The sequence below is a fragment of the Colossoma macropomum genome, unplaced genomic scaffold (assembly GCF_904425465.1).
Source record: "Colossoma macropomum unplaced genomic scaffold, Colossoma_macropomum, whole genome shotgun sequence".
Classification (NCBI taxonomy): domain Eukaryota; kingdom Metazoa; phylum Chordata; class Actinopteri; order Characiformes; family Serrasalmidae; genus Colossoma; species Colossoma macropomum.
This window is the reverse complement of record NW_023494787.1, coordinates 909,598-928,683: the sequence shown is the minus strand read 5'-3', so window position 1 is coordinate 928,683 and position 19,086 is coordinate 909,598. Positions and strand designations below refer to the sequence as shown.

General features: G+C 40.1%; 3 protein-coding genes across 3 annotated transcripts in view; 2 read left to right on the top strand and 1 right to left on the bottom strand.

Moving 5' to 3' along the window:
- The window catches only part of LOC118805159, a 1,027,118-nt gene that overhangs the window by 118,110 nt on the left and 889,922 nt on the right, over window positions 1–19,086 (bottom strand). The window lies entirely within an intron of this gene.
- Window positions 5,051–14,996, top strand: LOC118806236 (olfactory receptor 6N2-like). The gene is made up of 4 exons (XM_036567710.1): window positions 5,051–5,960; window positions 13,824–13,885; window positions 14,588–14,693; window positions 14,905–14,996. The coding sequence occupies exons 1-4, from the start codon at window positions 5,051–5,053 to the stop codon at window positions 14,994–14,996; spliced, it is 1,170 nt and encodes a 389-aa protein (XP_036423603.1).
- On the top strand, window positions 17,121–18,059 carry LOC118806235 (olfactory receptor 51E1-like). The gene has a single exon (XM_036567708.1). It carries the CDS (start codon window positions 17,121–17,123, stop codon window positions 18,057–18,059), a length of 939 nt encoding a protein of 312 aa, XP_036423601.1.

The following is a 19,086-nucleotide window of genomic DNA, read 5'->3' as shown; positions in this document are numbered from 1 at the left end:
TGCGATTTGTAACACCGAAGAATCAAATCCATATGCCTTCTACTTAGTTTCTCTCTTCTTTAATACACAATAATGGTCAGTCACGTCTTCTGGTGTCCAGTCAAAGTCAAAAAACTCCTCTTCCACATCTAAAATAGTCTTCTCAGCTGTCACAGATAAATCTGCATCATGCTCTTCCACTATCTGTTCTCTAGGTTCAAAAATCTCATTACTACTATTCACACTAAGCTCTATCTTTAACATAGGCTTCTGGGTTATATTTGCTCCTTCTTTAAGGGTCCAAGATGTCATATCAGGTGTCTGTGTTACAATTACAAATTTAGTAGGTGACAGAGATGTCGTCACTGTTTTTTTAGCAAAGGTTGTCCTTGGCCCAACCTCACTTGTAATATTTCCCGAAGTAACAAAAGTAGAAATTGTCGCCTTCCCTGTAGTAGCATTCATCCCCTTCAAAGTCGTAGCTACAGCAATAACCTCATCGATGCAGTATTCACCCTTGGAGTGGTTGCTGTGGTGAATCGTTCCTGAACTCTTTTAGTAACCATGATAACTTCAGAAGAACTCAAATCTGCTATCACAACTACCTTACGAGTTATATAACCCTCTCTCCACACATTTTACTCCTCTGTAATCTTTCTCCTAACTTCCCCCCTTGCAACATGAGCTGACCCCTTTGTCTCCTCAATCATTAGACCTCACTCCGTGTCAGCACTGACCTACTGCTTCCTCTCTCTTCTCTCTCTCTCTCTCTCTACACATAGACTTTTCTCTCTTTTCTCTTTCTGACTTTCTCTCTATCCTTCTCTCTCATCACTTTCTTTGCTCACCCTCTTTCTGTTATTCTTCTCTTTTCCTGTTTCTTCTTCTATCTATCTTTTTTTATCTCTCCCTCTTTCTCTTCTCCAATTCTCACACACCCCACAGGTGGATAAAGGAAGAAACAAATCAGAATTATTTTTAATAACACAATAAGCAACTCCATATAATTTACACCCTTTATCTGCCAACACTTAGGTCATTTGTATCTGTAACAAATGTTTTCCTCCTTTAAACACCCAGTTATCATCAATAAAGAAATTTCAGTTTATTTCACTCTAATAACACCTTAGCACATTATTAATAATACTTATTAAATTTTTCTTTACCCATGCACACAAACATCCTCACTGGTCTCTCCACTCCTCTCCAAAATCATAAACGTCCTTCCTGGGGGCTCATAAAGCTTATCAAAGTCCCCTGAAAGGGCTCATGAGTGTTTTATATAAATTTATAAAAGTCTTTTTTTTCTTTTTGAGGCTCATAAATGTTATCAGATCCAAAAATGTCCCCCAAGACCGGCTCATGGATTTTAACAAAATCAAAGAAGTTCATATGCTTTTACACCCTATCATTTATACATTCCTAAAGCCAGTCACACAGCTGGAGCACCGCCAAGACAAGCAACACACACACAGAACCCAGGTCCACACACACACACAGTAAGGGGGGGGCCCTCACACAAGAACACAGAGCAAGCTCCAAAACACAGGAAACAAAAAACAACACTCAATCTGAAAGTCGACTCATTCATACTTATCCTATAGCATGCTTTTTCCTGACGCTCCTTTTTCTCTTTTACTTCTAAATTTATGCTCCTTTATGAGGTGTGAATATTCAATAAAAAGCTGCTTCAGACACTGTTTGTCAACTAGTGTTCGAGTGGGAACTTTACAATTGAATTTTCCCTTCCACACCTCCAGTTCCTTAGAACTGACCTGAAATTCACCTAGTGATTCTCCCGGATTTTAGGCCCGTCTAAAACCGCCTCCCAGAGGGCTTTGGTCCAAATCTGCGGCTCCTTTTCTCTTTTAACCCTTCTCTGTTTTCTTTAACCTCTCTTATTTCTCTTTAACTCTTCTCATCTCTATTTTCTTTAACTTCTCTTTTTCCCCATTAATTTCCCCCTCTAATCTAATTTCCCCCAGGGCCCTGGGCTGTTACTTTACACTTTTTCCCCTTTTTAACCTAATCTGACTATTTCTCTAAGCCAACTTTCATGCAGTGACTAATATACACATGTCTTACCGTTCAGAAGATAAGGGCCCAACCTTCATTAATCTCGCATGATGTTATTTAGCTCACCTTATCGTTACTAATTAGGCTATTCTACACTTTTACATCAGCTTTCCTTTCCTCTATTATACTCCCCCTTTTTATTGCGGCGTGCACAATGCAATAAACCCCAATTTAGAACGGAGAAATACTCCAAACATCAACACAGCATGGCATGCACACACATGATTCTTTACGGTGCGACTAGACAGCAAACACCCAACAGCCTCAACGAACAAACCAGCGCTCACCTTAATTGCCGGCTAGGTGCGGGAGTAAGTGCGCTAAGGCTGTCGGCGACGCAGCAGCCACATCACGTCCGAAGTTCGTGATGCCAAATATGTTGTTTATTAAGCAGCGATGATGTGAAGATGATGAAGAAGTCTCTGCTGACACTGCATTACTTGCATAAGATGTTTATTACAAAGTAAAATGGTATCATATCAAGCACTATAAAGTACCTGAGAGAGGATCCGTGCCAATTGTGTCCCCCCCAAAACAGAATAAACCAGCTGCTTATATAGGGTGCTTGTTGTTGAAAAAGCAAACTGAACATATGGCCCTTTTTAAATTGATCTCATCTATGTGGAACTAAGAGACAGACCTTTGGACCAGGGGGCCCCTTTAACATAAACATTCCAAAACCCTGCAAGACAGATAACTCAGACTTCAGACCTCACCTGATACTTATAGAAGTTAAGAGTGGTTTTACCTTGTTTTATAAAACTATTCTTCTAAATACACCTCATTAGGAAGATGTTGAAGATATCCTTAAGAACTTACGCTAGTTGGTCTGCACATTCCCTGAGCCCTCGGCCAGGAACGTTGTCTGGTCCGGCAGCTTTCCGTGGGTTAACTCTTAGTAACGAAGCATGCAAATGGCAGACTATTTTCCACACTGGACCTATTTCACTTCAAATATCACACTAACCAGTCAACATAGGACACAATATCCTCTGCCATTGACCTCTCACTGGCCCACTTAAACAGAAAAGACAATTATATTAGAATGCTGTTCACAGACTTCAGCTCGGCATTCCACTCAATCAAATCACAGCAACTTATTGGAAAGCTGAGCTTATTGGGCCTGAACACATCACTCTGCAACTGGATCCTCGACTTCTTGACTGTGCTGCAAAGCGGAGCTCAAATTACATCCATATATTTGCTGATGATACTGCAGTGGTGGATCTTATCAATAACAATGACAAGACAGCATACAAGGAGGAAGTAGAGTGGCTTGCAGACTGGTGTAGACACAACATCTTATCTATTAATGTAAGATGAAAGAAAAGATTCTCTTTCATCTTACATTAATAGATGATGATAAAAAGATAATTCTACACTGCAGATCAATGGTTTAATTGTAGAGAGAGCTCGAAAGAGTTCCTTGGTGCGCAAGTTACAGACATCTTTACCTGGACCCTCAAAACCACCTGCCTAGGCAAAAAAGCCCAGCAGCAACTTCACTCTCTCTCTCTCTCTCTCTCTCTCTATATATATATATATATATATATATATATATTCCACAGGGGAACAGTAGATAGCGCCCTGACAAACTATCTCACTGTGTGGTATAGCAACTGCACCATCACGGACCCCAGGACCCTACAGGGGATTGTGAGGACAGCTGGCTGTGAAGATCATTAAGGTGTCTTTACCCACCATTCAAAACAAGCTCTTTTATTTTGAACATGGCAGAAAATCCTTTTACCTAAAACCCTAAACAGCTGAGAAGGTCACTTAAAGCCATAAAATTCCACTCTACGGTACAAATTTAACTTGGCTAACTCAACCCACCACCCACGACATAAACAATTAATAAACACATGAACACATCTCAAACTAACCAACTACAACAAAACTAAAAACAGTCCCTTTTACTGAGAGTGCATGCCTCACATGGCCCTCCATTTTCACCCTTTTCACCCTTTTTGCATGCATGTTTGCAAGCTCCAGTGGCTGCGCAGACAGTGGCGGAATGCCGCAATATATAGGAAGCCCATTTATAGATAATGTTTGGATGTCCTGTCTACTATTTTTTGTCTTGTCTTTTTGTCCTGTATTTTTATTGTATGACGTATTTATTGCATATTCTGCATTCGTTTCGCACTGGTGTGATTGTATTTTATGTAGTCATGTGTAATGTGTTGCTGTTTTGAGTTTGGGACCTGAAGAATGATATTTCATTCCAATGGCTAAATTTATATTGAGGAATGAAAATAAATATGACTTTACTTGACTTGGAAAAAGGTCTTAATCAGGGACACAAAAACTGACCAGAATCAAGACCAGAAACAGTACCAGCATCACGACGAGTAACAGGGCCTAAATTGGTGACTGAAACAACAAAAACTCTGGACAAGAAGAGATCATAAATTACAGACACAAACATATAACAATCTGTTCATAAACAGAACAACAACAACAACAGAAAACTAAATAGGTGATATGAAAAGAAATTTAACCAGGATCAAGGACAGGACCTTTCACAGAGCAAAGGACAAAAGTAACAGTAATAGAAATAGAAAAAGGTTTCAGGAGACAGAGAGACTAAAAGAGTTTTGGACAGAGAATGAAACAGCTTAATTTATTGATTGGATTATAGTAATCAAAGTTACTTACAAAATATATTTACCACCAAGAAATGACACAAATTTTCTTCACATAATTTAGTGGATATTTGCAATTCTGTTTTTAACTGTTGCAATAGAAACAAAGGTGGGCAGGGCTAGAGACTGGTCACTTAGTCAGTAAACAAGTAGACATCACTGTCTGAAAAAAGTATAAATACACACAAAGCTGTTTTCCTCACCACAGACTGTAAAACCACAGATCATCATTCATTAGGATTTCTAGAAGATGATGCCTGATTAAAGTAGAATGTTACTGTGACCAGCACCACATCTTACAGACAACTCTAATATGTTAAAGATTTATGGGTTTTTCATGGGAACTCATGGATAATTCTTCTTATGTTACGTATTTGGTAATGGATGGGCATATAGAACTGCATAAGTACAGATATTTTTATTTTATAATTACTCTCACAGTCTATTTGTTGATTATTTGTTGTAATGTTGTTGTCATTTTTGTCATTTACACAAACAAATGTCTCCATGAGCCGATGTACATTTTCATTGCTGCTTTACTTTTTAATTCACTTTTTGGAACGACTGCCTTTTATCCTAAACTGCTGAGTGATTTTCTGTCTGAGAGACAGGTTACTTCTTACTCAGCCTGTCTGTTTCAGGCCTTTTTTATTTACACATATGCTGCTTCAGAGTTTGCACTGTTAACAGCTATGGCCTATGACAGATATGTGTCCATATGTAAACCATTACAATATGCAACACTTATAAAAATTTCCACTGTGAAAAAGCTCTTATTGTGCTGTTGTTTTTTTCCTGCTTGTGAAATTGGCACATTAATAATACTAACATCCCGACTTCAGCTGTGTAAATTTCATTTAGACAGAATTTACTGTAATGATTATTCAATTGCAAAACTGAGCTGTGGAGACACATCAGTTACAAATTTATATGGACTCTTTTGTGTAACTCTTACTGTATTTCCAGCACTGATCTTCATAATCTACTCATATGTTAGAATATTTGAAATCTGTTTAAAAAATTCAAAGGAGTTCAGAAGAAAAGCTCTGCAGACCTGCTTCCCACACCTTTTCATTTTAATCAGTTTCTGTGTTTTCTCTTGCATTGAGGTGATTACCCCTAGATTAGAAGGAAATATACCTCATACTATTTCTGAGATAATGCCAATTTTAGGTTTGGTCTTTCCTCCTCTTATCAATCCTATAATGTATGGATTAAAACTGCAAGAAATTGACAGTAAAATCAAGAAAATAATGTGTAAAAGGAAGATACATACATCTTTTTAAATGTTTTACTGTAAACCTTTGTGATTCTTCTTATTCTGTATACATGTGAACCAAAAATATATTATTTCTGTATTTTCTTCCTGTATCTTTCCAGCAGTTTGAACATTTGTGCTATGCATATTTATGCATCTTATCATGTCACTGTTACATTTATATGAGCATAAATTACCCCTGCATATGAAACTAGAATAAGATAGAATATACATGCTGACCATTAAAAACAATTGGACTGTCCTGCAGAGGCTGTTGCTTTCTTTATCCAGAAAACATTGAACTTTAATTGTATTTACAAAACAAAGCTGCTGACCTTTTACTATACACAGAAACCTATACTTCAGTTATTCATTACAGCTGGAAAGTACACCTGACTCATTATTATACACATAATCTATATAAATGATAGAATTCAGCTTTAAAGGACATGTAGAAACTGAAAATGAAAACAAATTTAAACTGCCATCTTCACTGTGATACAGTACGATTCTCATCCTCCTGCTGAATCAGTGAAGTGAGTTTGCTTTACTGTAGATTAGTTCCTTAGATTTGTTCTCACTCCAACACCTAACCTGTCGTCAATTAAATACTAAAATGTAAAGTACAGAAACATTTTTCATCAGTCAGATGCATATTTATGTATTTTTTTAAGTCACTGTTATAAACATAAATCAACAACCTCTTTCCACTTTACACCACTCATTGTTGCCAGCTTACTGACCTCCAGCTCATACAGACACCTCAGTTTTTGGTTCTGCTTATTATTAACAGCTGTAAGTGCACTTTCTGTGTACTGATGCTTGTAAGGTGGATAAAATAGTTGTATTCATTATTCCTTCTCTAATACAGAGTTGGGATAGCTCCTGAAAAATTAGTAGTTAGCTACTTGTAACTACTTTCCCAAAATTTGTAGCTGCTACAATTTAGCTACTTTTCCAGAAAAAGTAGTGCACTACGGTTTAGCTACTTTAAGAGCGTGATTGCCAGAATGTTTGTGAATCCCCACCTGACACACCAAACAAGCCCAACTGTGAACAAGACACTGCATTGAATCATGTGCCAGAAAGAAACATATGATTGAAAAGCTGCAAGTATACAAAAAGATCACCAAAAAGTAAGTTTAAGTGTAACCAACATCAAACTTACACAATCAAAGGTGTGATATCCAACAAAAATTTAGACTTAGTAATGGCAGAGTCAATCATTCCAGGTTTTTAATAACAACAATCAACAAAAATTTGGAAGTGAATGGACTTATTTGCATTTATAAGCACTCAGCTGGTTTCCTCATATGTTTAATCCGCAACAACTCATGAAGCTGAATTCGAATTCTCCCGTTCCACCTTAAATGGCGCAACATGAAACGGGACAATTTGAACAAGAAGCTGGTGAATGAGAAGCGACTTCAGCCGCATAAAAAGTCAAACATTGAGAGACATTTTACAAGAAATTTGCAGAGAAGTTTCATGACTGAGGTGCGAGAAAAGCAGCTACAGCTGAGCTAAAGGCTAAAGTAGAGCAAAGTACCGTTTGCTCGAACTGTCTGCGGCTCAGTCAGGATTGCACAGTCGCCACCAGCCGCGTTAACAACCAAATTCTATGGTTCGCAATTTGCGCGGATTGACTGAAGCCTTAAGTGAAATTTTCGCTATAGCTACACAAAACATTGTAGGCGCCACAGCTATTAGCTACATTTCATAAAACTGTATCTCCTTCTGCTATTAGCTACCAAAATCTGTAGTTAGCTACAAAAAGTAGCGCGCTACTTAGCTACTCCCCCATCCCTGCTCTAATACTTTGGTATCAACACCCTTTCCTTAATCACAGTATGAATCCTGTCAGAAATATATTAGAAAAGTCTCTCTGAGAGAACTCCTGTCCATTCTAGTCTAGTCCTCCACTAAATTAAGATCCAAGCAGAGCACAACATTGACATTCCCACATTCAAAGTTAAAGTCAAGTCAAATTTTATTTACATAGCAATTTCTACAACAGGCATTGTTGCAAAGCAGCTTTACAGAAAAATCTGAGTCTGAACCCCAATGAGCAAGCAAATGGTGGAATGAAAAACTTCCTAAAGGAAGAGGAAGAAACCTTGAGAAGAACCAAGACTCAAAAGGGGAACCCATCCTCCTCTGGTCGACACCAGATAGGAAACAGTGACACAACAGCAAAATGAACAGAGGATAAAGTTTTAACTTTAGTAAAAAATAATAAAATGCAGATAAGGGGAAAAACAGGTGAAGCAATGGCTGTAATTAATTAGCTGAGGTCTGGCTATAGTTAATTAGTTATGCAGCAGCAGTATCATCAGGCAGGCGAGGTCTGCACAGCAATGTACAGCAGGAAGCTCCAAGAATGTCAAACTGGTCCAGAAAGCTGGCGAGCAGTGGGCAACTGATCAAGGCAGAAGAAGCAACAGCATCAGACACACAGGATGGGCAGCTGTTCAACTTGCCAAAGAAAAAGAAACACAGAGTGTCAGTTCTGTAAAGAGAGGCTGATTACAGTTTATACGGTTAACAGAGCAGCAGAGACTCCGGCAGGTCGAGCTATTACAGCTTCACTAAGATGGAAAGACAGAAGGTAATGAGTCATGAGGCTCCCTGAGATGTCGGCGCCCTTCCACTCCACCGTCAGCAAACCTGAGTGAGTGCATGAGGCAGCGGAACAACAGCACCAACACTCCCAGTTTACCATAATACTCTCTGACCATGAACCCCCAGATCTGCACCTTTTATCTGACAGAAAAAAAAAATATTAAAGTCTCGACTAAACTAAGGGGTTTTTAGCCTAGACTTAAACACTGAGGCTGTGCCTGAGTCCCAAACATTGACTGGAAGATTATTCCAAAGCCAGTGGGCTTTGTATGAGAAGGCTCCATTGCCTGATGTAGGTTTATTAATTCTAGGTACTAATAGTGAGCAGCACCTTGTGATCTAAGTAGGCGTGATGGTTCATAATAAGTGAAAAGTTCACTCAGGTACTGAGGGGCCATTTAGAGCTTTATATGTCAGTAAAAGAATTTTGTAATCAATCCAAAATTTAACTGGCAACCAGTCTAGTTTTGATAAAATTAGGCTGATATGGTAAAAAATTTTTGGTTCTTGTGAGACTCTGGCTGCAGTGTTCTGGAATAGCTGAAGTTTGTTAAGGCTTTTGCTGGAACATCCAGATAGCAGTAATATATTAATCTAGCCTTGAGGTAAGAAATGCATGAACTAGCTTTTCTGCATCCTGTAGAGATAATGCATTTCTTGATTTATCAGTATTACAGAGATGCAGGGAAGCTATTCTAGTAGTATTTGTTACATGTGCATCGAAGGACAGATCAGGATCTATCATGACACCAAGATTTTTTACAGATGTACCTGATGCAACTGAGAAACTATCAAGTTTAGGCATTAAATTAGATACTTTGTTTCTAGCAGCTTTTGGACCAAGAAGAAGAACTTGTTTTCTCTGAGTTGAGTAGGAGAAAGTTACTTGACATCCAGTCTTTTATGTCTTTTATACAGTCTTCAATCTTAAGTTGAAATTTATTATCTCATTTGGTCACTATGTATAATTGTGTGTCATCAGCATAGCAGTGAAAATTCATGCCATGTTTACTGATAATGATACCCAGTGGTAGCAAATATAATGCAAATAATAGAGGATCTAAAACAGAGCCCTGTGGAACACCATATCTTCCTTTTGTTTGAACAGACGATTCACCATTTATATTTACAAACTGATAGCGATCAGTCAGGTAAGATCTGAACCAGGAAAGAGCTGTTCCTGTTACCTCTACAAGGTTTTCTAGTCCATCTTGTCACGGATTCTCCCTTTGTCCCTCTGAGTGTCTGTTTTTTCCCCTCTGTTGTAGCCATGTGTCTTTTGTTTTCTTGTACCATGTGCTTTTTGTTGTTGTCCTGTCTCCTCCCTGGTCCTGCCCCTTGTTATCTGTTCCACCTGCCTGTAGCTCCACCCCTCATTAGTCACAGGTGTTTCTTGTTTCCCCTCTGTGTATTTATACCCCTGTGTTTGTTCAGTCTCTGTCTTGCATTGTGGATGTGTTTGTGGAAGTTTCCTTGTCTCTTGTTTGCTTTCTTCTTGTAGTTTGTTTTTGTTTTTGTCTTGGACTTGTCTGTTTTTCAATCTTCTTCTACTGAGATTATGGACTCTAACTCTGACTCTAACTTTGAATAAAAGCAACTCGCATTTGCATCCCGCCTCCTTGCCTCAACCGTTACACATCTAGTGAGATAGCGTGGTCTTTCGTATCAAATATGGCACTAAGATAAGGGAGGACTAGCAAAGTTACATTTCCTTGGTCAGCGAATAATAAAAGTTTTATTGGCCAAGTATGTTTGCAAATCAAAGTACTTTGTATACAGTAGCAAAATGTTGCAAAGCAATCATCAGTGGAAGTTTTAGATTCAAAACAGTCCAATAAATCTAATTCCTACCGCGTTTATAACCAGAGACATCCACACCTGAGCTCTACCACAATTATTCAGTAATACAGACCTCTATACTAGAGTTCTACCACAATATTACAGTAATACATACATCTATACTTCAGAATTCAGAACCATTAGCCTACTGTGTTTTGCACACAGATGAATTAGACCTCCGTACTTAACCCATCCGTGCAGTGAAACACCCACATACATTCACACTAGTGAACACACACTAGGGGGCATTAAGCACATTGGCCTGGAGCAGTTGGCAGCCCTATCCACAGCGCCTAGGGAGCAACTCGGGTTAGGTGCCTTGCTCAAGGGCACTTCAGGAATGTACTATCAGCTGAGGAGTTGAACCTGCAACCTTCCGGTCACAAGGCTAGTTCCCTAACCTTCAGCCCATGACTACTTACATTCTGCTGAACCTATACACTAAGACAGACATTCACACCTGACTTCCGCTACACTTATACCTTAATATAAACATTCATACCTGAGTTCTAAAACATGTGTACTGTAACATATAAACCCATGTCAGAGTTCTATCACACTCCTAGGGAAACATACATGTCTGCCCGTGTTCCATTGCAGAAAGGCCAAGGATGCAGTCTGAGGGTACCAGGCCAGCTATGCATGAGACTGGGTATCCGTCTGAAACAGACTCTAGAAGGACGATGTTGAAACAGGACAGGAAATCAGTACTGTAACAGGACAAGTAGCTGGCACTATAGTGGCACAGAAAACCACAGGAAGACTTCAGCCACAGGCAGGAGGACAGGATCAACTGAGCCTTCTGCTTCAGTCTGTAGGTGAAAAACAACTGGAGCTTCAGCCACAGGCAGGCGGACAGAAGTGACTGGGCCTTTAGCAAATGGCAAAAGGACAGGGGTTGCTGGGCCCTCAGCCAGACACTGGAGGATAGGGGCAGCTAAGTCTTCAGCCACAGGCAGGAGGACTAGATTAGCTGAGACTTCAGTCAGTAATGTTCTCTGAAGCACTAGGCAGTGCTGTGTAACCTGGCAATGGCTCACTGGTTTGCTCTAGAGTGAAGGGTGGTGCTGTGAAGCTAATACTGGCAAAATGTTTATGTCTGGATCATAGGGCAGTGCTGTTAGACCCAAGATGAGATGAGATGAGATGATCCTTTATTAGTCCCACGGAGACTCAAGAAAAGAAGTAACAAGAAGAAAATTAACAAGCAAGTAATTTCCTTGTTAATTACTTAAGGTTTTACAGTTTGTTACATGTACCTTTTTAGACAATATATATATTACTAAAACTAAAAAATAAGATAAAAAAATATAAACTCTTTCACAAAAAATAATAATATAAAGAATTATAAATAAATAAAAACAAAAATATTTACACAGTAGGGATATTTTACCTTATCATATTGCTCAATGAATTGCACATGAGGTACTGATTCATATTACATTTGGGATGGTGAGGAGTTAACAATATAAACATTATAAATAGAAAAGCAAAAAATCTTTACACTATAGAGATTTTAAAAATATTGCACACAGAGTATTGCTTATATTGCGCACAGGAATGGCCTCAAGGTTGCCTACCCGGCTGTAATAGTTTCACACCCTTTACATTACCAGCAACATGCTCTGTAACACATGTGCTGGAGCTCAAGTGATTGGCAAAAGGTTAAAGGCAATATGGTAGAGGTCCAAGAACTTGGCCAGTGAGAGAGTTTCAAGACAGGCCCTCATATCAAAGAGGCTGCAAAAGCCACTCAATCCAAAGATCCAAAGATATCCTCTTATATTTCTGTATGTTATTTCCAAACTTTAGAATAAAATTTAAAACATTTAAATCAGCACACAGTACCACTTGTAGTGTGATGGCTGACTTACCCCCAGCAGGGACTGAACTGGCAGTTCTTTTGTTCAAATACCAGAACGCTATGGGGTAGGCACTGGTCAAGCACAAGAGGTAAGCTCCGAACTTGTGAATTTCTGATGCGGGAGCAAGTGCATTATTGCTGAGCTATCATGGCAGCGCTGTCAGTTTCATAGGAGGGTTTACAAACAAAAGAGGAGAGTTTAAGGCCAAACAAAAGAAACACCAGAGCAGCATCTTAAAATGAAAGATAATGCAGTCACTAAAAGTGCACTGGAGTTTTTTTTATACTGAGAGATACACGAGAAACCAGAACTTAAGATAAATTACTGGCTTAGTCTGAGACATGCAAGTAGCAGTGTAAACTCAAGACTGAGCAGAAATAAGTAGCTGTTACTCTTTGGGTCTACAGAGGACCAGTTTCAGGCAGAAAACATGGAATGTTGGGTTGATGCGCATGTTCCGGGGGAGGGAAGGTCAGTATGCCACAGGCTGATATGATTCTCCACCTCTAAAGGACCTATGGACTCTTTAGGAGTAGATCCTTAGTGTAGAGCTATGCTTGCTGCCCTGGGCAGAAGAAGGGACCCAAATGTTGTCTATGGTCTGCCGTCTTCTTTTTTCCATGCACCAGCTTTTGTAGCACGGTGCGGGACTTCTGCCAAGATCGCTGACAACGCAAAACAAAGCTAGGGGGACCTTGACTTCCAGCTCCTGCTCAGGAAACATGAGCAGAGGATACCCAAATTGACACCCAAAGGGTGACATCCACAGAGTTATGGGCATACTCCACCCACAGCAGATGTTTAGACCAGGTGGAATGCCTAGCAGATGCCAGGCACCGGAGTGTTCTTTCAACATCCTGGTTTATCCTCTCAGTCTGCCTGTTAGACTGAGGGTGAAAGGTCTCAGCATAACAGGCCAACGATATGAATTTGAGATCTTATAGTCAAAAGCTTTCTCTGCTTCAGGGGTCCACTGGAAGCATCTCATTCCCTTTTTCCCCACTGTATGTCTTAGTAAGGGCAGTCAGCAGGGCAGCCACAGTGCTAAAGTTCTGAATGAATCAGCAGAAAAAATTGGCAAAGGCTAGAGATCTTTGAACTTAGCTAAAGGGTGTGGGGCATGGCCATTCTGTGATGGCTTGAGTCTTAGCTGGGTCCATGATCAGTTAGTTCTTGGAGACCACAAACCTGAGGAAGTTAACTGACTGAGCATGGAAGATGTATTTCTCAAGCTTAACATATAAATGCCAGCAAGAGCTGGAGTACTTTGTGGACATGAGCCATGCGTTCAGCTACTGACCAACTATAAATGAGGATATCATCTAGGTAGACGAACATGGAGTGGTTTAAAGTTTATCTAAGGACCTTCTTAATAAAGTCTTCCATTCATCTTCCTGGCACACCCTAATGAGGTTATAGGCACTGTGCAGGTCCAGTTTGGTAAAAACCAAGGCCTGCTGCAGTGCCTCAAATGCTCAGGTCATCAAAGGCAGGGGAAAGTGGTCCTTAACCATAATTTTGTTTAACCCTCTGTAGTCAATGCAGGGATGAAGGTCCCTGTCCTTCTTCCCTTCTCCTCCCAGCTGGTGGGGTGGACGGTTGGATGAACTCGGTGCCAGGGCTTCTTTGATGTATTTGTCCATAACGGTCTTTTCAGGACCCAAAAGGGAAAACAACCTACCTCTAGGAGGGGTGGTACCCAGACTTGGTTGATAGCACAATGGTACCGGTGCAGTGGTAAGATCTGGGCCTTTACCTTACTGAAGACCTCTGCCAGGTCAGGATACTCAGAGAGGACTCTAAATAAGTGAACGTTGGGCAGAGGTGTGCTTGACTGACTAGCGACTTTTGCAGGGTTAGTGCCATTGCAGCCAGGGTAACCCCAACAGCAGCTGCAGTTCAGGAGCCTGGATGAGCAGCAAGCAAATCTGCTCAGTGTGTTGAACTAGCTGCAAAGTGACAGGGTAAGTCTGTTGCATTACCTGCCCTGAGCTAAATCAACGGCCAGGGTGATGTCAATTAAGAATCTGCAAACACCTGGAGCCTCTTCTTGAGATATCCTCCCCAATAGAGGGTGGCTGTCAGGAACAGCCCAGGTGCCTTGAAGGACTGATCTGGGTCTGTTACAACCCTCTCTCCCTGCAGTAGACCCTGGCTTTTCCCTCAAGCTCAGGGCAACTGCATATGAGTGTTCTCCTGACAGGAGAGGCGGGTGCACCCCAACTGCATGGGCTGGTAATAGTAGATGGTGTTCTTACCTGCAAGCATGTGGACCCTCAATCTCTACTGTGCTCCCACAGTCAGTTGTCCAGCTTGAGAGCCTATTTAATGAGCTCTTCCAGAGAGTCTGGTGTGTGACGAGTGGCCAGCTTATCTTTGACCCTGCTGCTGAGGCCCTGTTGGAAGGTAACCTTCAATCCCTCTTCTTTGCAACCTCTCTCTGCGGCCTGAACGTGAAACTTGATGGCGTAGTCTGCCACTGAATGTTTATCCTGCCTTGATTGGAAGAGATGAAAACCAACCACTTTCCCACAGACTGGGTGATCAAATGTGTGGCTCATTGCGGCCATAAACAGCTCTGAGGAGGAGCACATGTTTACACTGTTCTCCCACACAGGGGTAGCCCAAGCCAAGGCTCAGCCCATAAGTAGCGAGATGACGTACGCTACTTCAGAGCATTCAGTGGGGAGCCTAGAGGGCTGCTGCTGAAATGCCAATGTGCATTGCAGGAGGAACCTTATACACTGTCCAGGGACTTCATTATACCTTTCCAAAGGGGTCAAATTAGGATCTGGTCTGGGGGCTTGTACATTAATTGGATTAACTGGAGGGATTTCAGAAGTAGGATCTACTGCGGGCGGGGCTGGGGGTTCTGCCAATCAGGCTTCAGCACTTTGTAATAAACACATATAGAGCATACAGTGCAGTCTTCTTCCACACTGGATCCATTTCAGTTCATGTATTGCCCTTTCTGTCTACATAGGACACCATATCCTCTGCCATTCACCTCTCACGGGCCCACCTAGACAGAAAAGACAATTATGCAAGAATGCTGTTCATAGACTTTAGTTCAGCATTCCACACTATTATACCACAGAAACATATTGGAATCCTGAGCTTGCTAAGTCTGAAAACATCCCTCTGCAACTGGATCATGGAGTTCCTGACTGTGAGACCTCAGTCTGTCAGGATCAGCAAGACCTCCTCCAGCAACACTATGCTGCACATTGGTGCTCCCCAGGGCTGTGTGCTTGGTCCCTGCTTGTTCACAGTTCACACATGACTGTGCTGTAAACACACATCCTGTAGTGTGCTCATGATACTACAGTGGTGGGTCTTAGCAGCAACAATGACTCTTCAGCAGACAAGGCAGAGGTGGAGTGGCTTGAAGACTGGTACATAGACACAATCTATGTCTTAATATTGAAAAGATGAAAGAGATTATTGTTGACTTCAGGAGGCCTCGCTGTGATAATTCTTCACTTCACATCAATGGTTTAACTTTGGAGAAAGTCAAAAGCTCCAAATTACTTTGTATGCAAATTTCAGACAACTTCACCTGGACTTTCAATACCACTTTCCTAGCCAAGAAAGCCCAGCAGCAACTTCACTTTCTGTGAAGTATAAAGAAAGTGAATCCCTTCCCATTCAATCATAACTATATTTTAAAGAGGGGCAGTAGAGAGCAACCTGACCAGATGTCTGGTATGGAAACTGGACGATCACGATATGCAGGACCCTACAGTTGATTGTGAGGGCAGCTGTGAAGGTCACTGAGGTGTCACCACCTGCCACATAAACAATTAATAAACACATGGATATATCTCAAACTGACCAACTACAACAACACTGAGGGTGCATGGCCCTCCCTTTATCATCCTTTTTGCATTCCTGTTTGCAAGCTCCAGTGGCAGAATGCCACACTATATAGGAAGCCCATTCATAGATAATGTTTGGATGTCCTGTCTATTATGTTTTGTCTTGCATGTTTATTGTTCTGTATTTTTATTGTCTGATGTATTTATTGCATATTCTGTTTTCATTTTGCACAGATATGCTATTGTATTTTATGTAGTCATGTGTAATGTGCTGCTGTTTTGAGTTTGGGACCTGAAGAATGATATTTCATTCCAATGTCTACATTTATATTGAGGAATGAAAATAAATACCACTTCACTTGACTTGGAAAAAGGTCTTAATCAGGGATACAAAGAATGGACCAGAATCAAGACCAGAAACAACACCAGCATCATGACAAGTAACAGGGCCTAAATTGTTGACTGAAACAGAACAAAAACCCAGGACAAGAACAGACCATAAATTAAAGACACAAACATATCACAATCTGTTCAGAAACAGAACAAAAGAACTAAATAGGTGATATGAAAATAAATTTAACCAGGGTCAAGGACAGGACCTTTCACAGAGCAAAGGACAAAAGTAACAGCAATAGAAATAGAAAAAGGTTTCAGGAGACAGAGAGATTAAAATAGTTTTGGACAGAGAATGAAACAGCTTAATTTATTGATTGGATTATAGTAATCAAAGTTATTTACAAAATATATTTACCACCAAGAAATGACACCTTTTGTCCTCACATAATTCAGTGGATATTTGCAGCAAAGGTGGGCAGGGCTAGAGAGTAGTCACTTAGTCAGTAAACAAGTAGACATCATTGTTTGAAAAAAGTATAAATACACACAATACATACAGCCATTTTCCTCAGCACTGCCCGACTGTAAAACCACAGATCATTTTTCCTTAGGATTTCTAGTAGATGATGCCTGATTAAACTAGAATGTTACTGTTTTCTGGATTACTTCATGGGAATTCATGGATAATTCTCCTAATGCTACATACTTGGTAATGGAGGGGCATGTAGAACTGCAGAAGTACAGATATTTTTATTTTATAATTACTCTCACAGTTTATTTGTTGATTATTTGTTGTAACGCTGTCATCATTTTTGTCATTTACACAAACAAATGTCTCCATGAGCCGATGTACATTTTCATTGCCGCTTTACTTTTAAATTCAATTTTTGGAACAACTGCACTTTATCCTAAACTGCTGAGTGATTTTCTGTCTGAAACACCAGTTACTTCTTACTCAGCCTGTCTTTTTCAGGCCTTTTCCATTTACACGTATGGAGCTTCAGAGTTCACACTGTTAACTGCTATGGCCTATGACAGATATGTGTCCATATGTAAACCATTACAATATGCAACTCTTGTAAAAATTTCCACTGTGAAAAAGCTCTTATTTTGCTGTTGTTTTTTTCCTGCTTGTGAAATTGGAATATTAATAATACTAACATCCCGACTTCAGCTATGTAAATTTCATTTAGACAGAATTTACTGTAATGATTACTCAATTGCAAAACTGAGCTGTGGAGACACATCAGTTACAAATTTATATGGACTGTTTTGTGTAACTCTTACTGTATTTCCAGCACTGATCTTCATAATCTACTCATATGTTAGAATATTTGACGTTTGTTTAAAGAATTCAAAGGAGTTCAGAAGAAAAGCTCTGCAGACCTGCTTCCCACACCTTATTATTTTCATCAGTTTCTGTGTTTTCTCCTGCTTTGAGGTGATTACCCCTAGATTAGAAGGAAATATACCTCATACTATTTCTGTGATAATGCCAGTTGTAAGTTTGGCCATTCCTCCTCTTATGAATCCTCTTATGTATGGACTAAAACTGCAAGAGATTTACAGTAAAATCAAGAAAATGATGTGGAAAAGGAAGACACGTATGTCTTTTTAAAAGTTTTCCTTGAGTTGAGTAGGAGAAAGTTACTCGACATCCAGTCTTTCATGTCTTTTACACAGCCCTTAATCTTAAATTGAAGGTTATCATCTGGTTTGGTGATGTATAATTGTGTGTCATCAGTGGTGAAAACTGAAGCCATGTTTACTGATAATGGTACCCAGTGGTAGCATATATAATGCAAATAATAGTGGATCTAAAACAGAGCCTTGTGGAACACGATACCTTACTTTTGTAAGAACAGATGATTTGCCGTTTACATTTATAAACTGGTAGCGATCTTTGTAAAGTATCCTCATATGTGCGTACTGGGTGTTTCCATTGTGTTTCCTTCTGTTACTCTGTGTATGACCTGTTTTCTGTTTATGACCATGATTCTAGTCTTGCCCTTTTGTACTGTTCTGATTCTCTGGATATGGACCTTTTGCTTGTGTTTACTGATTGCAACTTTTGAATATTAAAGCTTCCAACTCAAGCCTCTGCTTTGAGCATCTGGTTCTGTTTGCCACAGTTATAATTCAGTTCAATCTGACATGGAAAAAACAGACTCAAGGTTTATAGAATTAAGGTTTATTGACCAGGTATGTTTGTAAATCAAAGGGCTTTGTATATAGTAGTGAAATGTTGCAAAGCAGCTGACAATAGAAGGTCAAAACAGTAATCTAAATCTAATTCTCACCATGTTTATAAAGTCTTAACATAGTCATCCGTACCTGAGCTCTACCACACTTATTCAGTAATACAGACATCCATACCTGAGTTATACTGCACTTATATGGTAACACAGACATTCACACCTGACTTCTACCACACTTGTATCTTAATATAAACATTCCTACCTGAGTTCTACAACATTTAGCCGTGTGACATATAAATCCATACATCAGATCTGCCTGAGTTCTATCACAGAAAGGCCAGGGATGCAGTCTGAGGGTACCAGGCCAGCTACCGAGGCCAGCAAAGCATGAGACTGGGAAACCGGCTGAACCAGACTCTAGGAGGACAAAGTTGGAACAGGACAGGA

Coding starts and splice junctions, on each gene's coding strand:
- LOC118806236 (XM_036567710.1), top strand. CDS start 5,051: ATGGATAATTCTTCTTATGTTACGTATTTGGTAATGGATGGGCATATA. Junction 13,886..14,587: donor CCCAGCTGGTGGGGTGGACG/GTTGGATGAACT, acceptor GTGCTCCCACAG/TCAGTTGTCCAGCTTGAGAG. Junction 14,694..14,904: donor TGCTGAGGCCCTGTTGGAAG/GTAACCTTCAAT, acceptor TCTCCCACACAG/GGGTAGCCCAAGCCAAGGCT.
- LOC118806235 (XM_036567708.1), top strand. CDS start 17,121: ATGGATAATTCTCCTAATGCTACATACTTGGTAATGGAGGGGCATGTA.